Genomic DNA, 5,572 nt, shown 5'->3' with positions numbered 1-5,572 from the left:
ACTAGGATTTTTTCACTTTTTTCGTAGTTTTTGGATGAAAATCGATCAAGAATGGTTCTTTTGGGTTGAAATCATCTAAACAAGTCGTTTTCTAAAGTTTTTAGTTGATCTTTCCATGTATTTTAGTCGGAAAAACTCAAAAATTGAAGATGGGCGGGTTTACCAGTGTCAAGTTCACCACTTCGACAATAACTAAAAAACTGTAGAGTTCAACAGTGAATAAAAAGTGGTGAACTTGACACTATAGTGGTGAGTTTGCCGGTAACAAGGGACCATTAAGAAAGAAAAAGTTTACTAAATGTCCTATCAAGCTATCACGCAAAACTTAGGGACTATTTAGAAAGAAACCCTTCCGTGAGGATCCTTTAAGTAATTTTTCCCAAAATCACAGACTAATGTTCCAGAAAGGCTTATTTATACTGATTTGATCAAGAATCTCAAAATCAAAGACTAATGTACCAGAAAGCTTATTTATACTGATTTTATAAAGAATCTCAAAATCAAAGACATTGTACCAGAAAAGCTATACATAGAAAGCTTTAATTACACTTCTGTTACATGAAAAATCAGAAATGAAATGTGTTTCAGCTTCACATATCCATCCTTGCTCGTCTACGCTCCTCTTCCTCTGCTTTGATCCAAGCAGCCTGATCAGAAGGAAAAATAAATAAATAAACAGATTATATTAGAATTAGATAGATCAAAATCCTTGTTGTTTGAATTGCTAATTTAAACACATTTTCCAAGTTTGAACTTCTAACATCTAAATAACATTTAACATTGTTGAGAAGTGTGGTTTGGTAACTGATTTAGTGAAACAAAGAAAAACTAGAAGAAAAAAAACATAAAGAAAGCCAAACAACTTGCCTTGTCGCGTTCTAGTCTAGAAAGACGAGGTTGTACGGTATTCCCCAAGCTCAAGCCTCCCCATGCTTCTTGCAATTCTCTCTCCCTCTCTTCTCGACGGACATCAGAATGCTTAATCTGATGATGATCTCCTGATTGCTGACCCACAACACCCAACTTCTCCTCCTTTTCAAGCCTCGATTCATCTAAACTATCTGAATTATTCTGGAACTGTTGTAAACCTCTCTTAACTATCAGCTCTTCTTCCTTTGAACCAAGTCCCATTTTTTCCTTCTCAAGTCTAGAAATATGTTTTACTAGGACTTTATCCAAGCTCTCGCAATCTGACACATCTATTCCTCGTCCTCCTTTCTTCTTTGAATCGTAACCACTGTCCAATACTAATGCTTGCATTTTCTCCTTCTCCAACCTGTGGACTGGCTTAACTAAGATCCTATCAAGACTGTTTCCATCTTGAAGCGAAAATGCTTCCAGAGTTTCCAATTTTGCTCTTTCAATTCGTGACATGTTTTTGTTAACTGTAGTATCCAGCTTTTCTTTCACTGTTCCATCAAGAACTCCCTCGGCTTGCTTGTTTGAGTTTACATTTTCTTTATCCATTTGTTTCCCATCCATACAGGATGAAATTTCCTGAGATGAAGTCATATTAGCTGAAGTGTTTCTTTCGACTGGGTCATTTTTTCTTGTGTTCTTGGCTTCTTGGACCTCTCTTTCGAACCTAGACACGTGCTTCACTAGAAACTTATCTAGACTCAGGACTTCAGGCACATCTTTCCGTCTGTGTGCATTTTCAAATGCTTTTCCCAATGTCTTCTTGGCCTCGTCAATCTCCTTTTCCAGCTTAGAAGAATTCTTTACAAGAATACTTCCCAAGTCCGGGACAGCCTCAGACAACGTGACACTATCCACGCTGCCTTTGTTCCGCTCGCTCTTTCTTGTGTTCTTGGCTTCTTGCACTTCTCTTTCAAGTCTAGATACATGCTTCACCAGAAACTTATCTAGACTAGGAAGATCGGGTGCATTTCGCATGTTTCCTGACTTCTTGCAGTCCTTTTCAAATGCTTTTCCTGATTTTCTCTTTGACTCTTCAATCTCTCTTTCTAGCCTTGAAGCGTGCTTCACAAGAACACTTCCCAAGTCAGGAACAGACTCAGAAACACAGCTATCATTGTTGGAATTATCCCCTTTGCTCTTGGAGCCTTCTGGGTTGTCCTCACTTCCTTCCTTGGACTGATTCTTTCTACTATTCTTGGCTTCTTGCACCTCTCTTTCGAGTCTAGACATGTGCTTCACCAAAAACTTGTCTAGACTTGGGAGTTCTGTCACAACTTGTTTCCTTCTCATATGCCCATCCTTGAAGTATTCAATGTTAGAGAGTCTCCTTGTAACAGCATGACCGAAAGCATCATCAGTGAAAGACCAGAGATCACATTGTTTACTGTTTTCTATTTCAAGGAGAGCAGCATTTAAACCACAAGTTGCAACAATGGTGGCGAGAGAAGCAAGTTCGTCTTCTTGCAAGCATTTAAGCCTTTCAAGCATCATATCAACAAGCTTTGTAGAATCACTCCGAGATCCTGATTCTCGTTCCACCAAGGTATCATCTGATTCACATTCTAAAGAACACTCTGGTAATTCCTGATTTGTTTCACACATATCTGGATTTTCACTAATCCTTCGGAGCAAATCTTTGAATTCGTCTTTATTTGAAGAAGGGCAGTTTGCAAGTTGGATGAATGCGGTCTTAACAGCTGATGCAACTTCTTTATCTACATCAAATGCACTTTCAAAAGATGCTGTGACAGTGTGAGTAGTAGAACCTCCTATGTTAACTGATGATGATTCTATTTCGCATGGCTTACGTGGGCAATCTGGTCTATCATACATGATTACTCCCATTGATGCCGCTGCTTCAAAAGCTTCAGCTACACTTTGCTCTGCTTTCAGCAACAAAGATTCTGCTTCTTCATTCTGGATCCTGCAATGTGAAAGAAAAAAAAGAAGCAAGTTAGCTGCATAGAGAAGAAACCATTATTCTAATCTTCTTCTGATTAAGAGCGAACCTGGCTGCCCGAAGAATTCGACACCAAGATGCTTCTACCATTGCAGCTTTACGAGCCTCCATGGCCTTGCACGCTGCCTTTCTAGCTGCAATTTTCTCTCTCAACACTCTTGTGTAATGGGGACTTGAGTCACCCAAAGTCTCATCAAGAGTTGAGTTCATGCCTCCTATTTCCTGCACAAGAACCAAACATTAGTATTCTTTAATTCTCAATTGTACTAGTAAATTAAAGCAATAAATATAGTCAGCAAGAGGAATGGAAGATGATACATACCTGCAGAAGCTTTATTTTCCTCATTAAGTATGAATCCATCTTTTTCCTAGGGAACCAGTTGAGAGGGGAAGAGTTTTTTCGGTGAGGCTTCTTTATTTGTGAGGTAGATTTGTTCACAGCATTTAACGTTGATTCTTTACTCTGCATAGGAAATCAACTTAGAAATCTAAACACAAAAAAGATAGAAGTTTCTTAATCTTCAAATAAATATCCATCTTGATTCTTTTTTTTTTTTTTTTGCATCATTGAATCAGTGACTCCTACAAGTGCATGTAGTAAATTTTTTGGGCATGATGATACATGCATAACTGTTATAAGATGGAGTAGGATAGTTTCAGTGCCTATGATGTATGGAATATTATCCTGTAATGGGAAGGGTTGGTGTGTAATGTAAGTCAAGGGATTGTACATGGGTTATGGATGGTTCCTTTACTAAGTAGAATTAGGATAGTTTAGAGGTATTTCAAGAAAGAAGGAAATTATTTTTCTTTTAATGTAGGAAAGGTGAATGGGGTAAGGTAACATAGTGGTAGGTAGTTTCACTTCTTAATAGGAATTGGTTGGGTTAAGTATTTGTATTTAAATTGCTTTTATCTTTAACGAAATAATCAGATTATCACTAAACTAAAATTTCTCCAGAAATTGGGAGGATTCAGTTCGGTTAAGTTGTATGTCTATCTACCTTCAGTGGAACCTAATTCCTTAAGGGAGGCTTTCTCACTCAATTGAGAACAATGGCCCTCAAACCTGGCGAAACACACCAAATCCTCTCTACCCCAACTTCAACCAAATCCCAACATCATTGCTACATTGAAATACCGTCGTCACAAACTTGGAACAATATAGTCCCTCCAAACACATTGAACTCTAGGGTCTTGAAAGAAGAACAATGGAGGGCCTGTAGAGAAACTCTCTTTAAACAATGAAAAAACCCCTTTCAACTAGAAATGTTCTCCATTGTAATAGGCTATACCCACCACTTTTAACTTTTTTTATACAACCTTTTTACAGACTATCTTGAACCCAAAATTCTCCTAAAGAAATCAACGCTCTCTTTAATATCAAGTTTACACTTAAATTTCAAACAACATAGTTAAAAATTGTGGAGAATTATCTTTTTTGTTTCTTGTCGATCATTCATGAGTAAAACAAACATACTAATAGTAGCCGAAAAAACGGCTAGCTGATATATGAACAGATCTAAGGGCCTGTTTCGATTGCCATTATTGTGCTAGAAAAGCACAAACAAGCATTCTAAAAACATGTTTTGGCGCAAAAATGGAGATCCAAACAGGCTCTAGTCCTATCAACTAAAATCAACCGTGTCACCCTTAGATTCCCAATCTAGTCGATTCTTGAGCATTAAAAGAAACACGTCTAATAAAGTCATAGATCAAGATTAGGGTTAGGGTTTATCTTAATAGAATCCTAGTAACAAATAAGAAGAATGAAATTGATCACTAAAAGAAACACTTCTAATAAACTCCCCTCTATGTTTCAGAACCAATTAACTAGCATAAGCATGATTAACATCTTTTTCTACAAAATAATCGAAAATAATGTACCAGTAGAAACCCTAGTTCTTTTGAAAAAAAACAGAGTCTTACCTTTCTGATCTTTGTAGTTCCAACAACAGACTCTTCGGCATCTCCAGCTTTCTTCTCTACATCAAAGACCGTCTCATTGTTTCGCTTTTCAAGAACAGAAATGCAACCTAGATCCAAGCATCCCAAATCCATGGCGGAACTTATGAGATCTGATCCGACAAAGCTGATCAAAAACAGAGAAATTTCGAGAGATCCAAAGCAAAAGCTATCTTAGTAGAGATCGAAAGATCGTTCAAGTGTGAGAAATTCGTGAAGAATGAATTTCAATGGTTTTGGATTAGAGAAGGAGAAGAAATGAATTTGAATTTGTTTATCTTTTTCTGAGAAGAAATGCTGGACTCAAGAGACGTTTCTTGATAATAACTTAGCAAAATTTTCAAAAGGAAACTATCCGTTACGATGCGAATCCTCGGGTTTCTAACGTTACATTTTCTCCAGAGGGAAATATCTGATGCATCCAGTTGCAACATTATACTGAATAAAATAACTCTAAAGCCGTTACACTCGTCAATTAGTGGATCCGAATTTGGGCATAGTTCAGCCCGACCCATAGCCTTGTTCGTTAATCCAAACAACCCTTTAGACCCAGTTAATTATTTTGACTTTGAACCCGTTTAGCCGCCCATTAAAAAAAATGTATTTAATGTGTTGAATTATTTAAATCAATATAAGTAATGAAGTTGCCTTTCATCTTATATTAAAAAATTATGCAAAGCGCCGACATACGGACCTATACATTATTATTTCGCACTCAAAGAATAT

The 5,572-nt window shown here is 37.1% G+C and overlaps 1 protein-coding gene across 1 annotated transcript; it reads right to left on the bottom strand.

Moving 5' to 3' along the window:
- Positions 1-456: 456 nt before the first annotated feature.
- On the bottom strand, positions 457-5,208 carry LOC147409290 (myosin-2 heavy chain-like protein). The gene is made up of 5 exons (XM_086427254.1): positions 4,811-5,208; positions 3,204-3,344; positions 2,931-3,103; positions 868-2,845; positions 457-647 (listed from the first exon to the last, which is right to left on the bottom strand). Exons 1-5 carry the CDS (start codon positions 4,940-4,942, stop codon positions 591-593), a joined length of 2,481 nt encoding a protein of 826 aa, XP_086283380.1. The 5' UTR covers positions 4,943-5,208; the 3' UTR covers positions 457-590.
- Positions 5,209-5,572: the final 364 nt, after the last annotated feature.

This window comes from Akebia trifoliata, chromosome 2 (genome assembly GCF_017979445.1).
Source record: "Akebia trifoliata isolate Shusen 1 chromosome 2, ASM1797944v1, whole genome shotgun sequence".
Classification (NCBI taxonomy): Eukaryota; Viridiplantae; Streptophyta; class Magnoliopsida; order Ranunculales; family Lardizabalaceae; genus Akebia; species Akebia trifoliata.
Note: the sequence above shows the minus strand (reverse complement) of the source record. Positions and strands in the feature narration are given on the sequence as shown.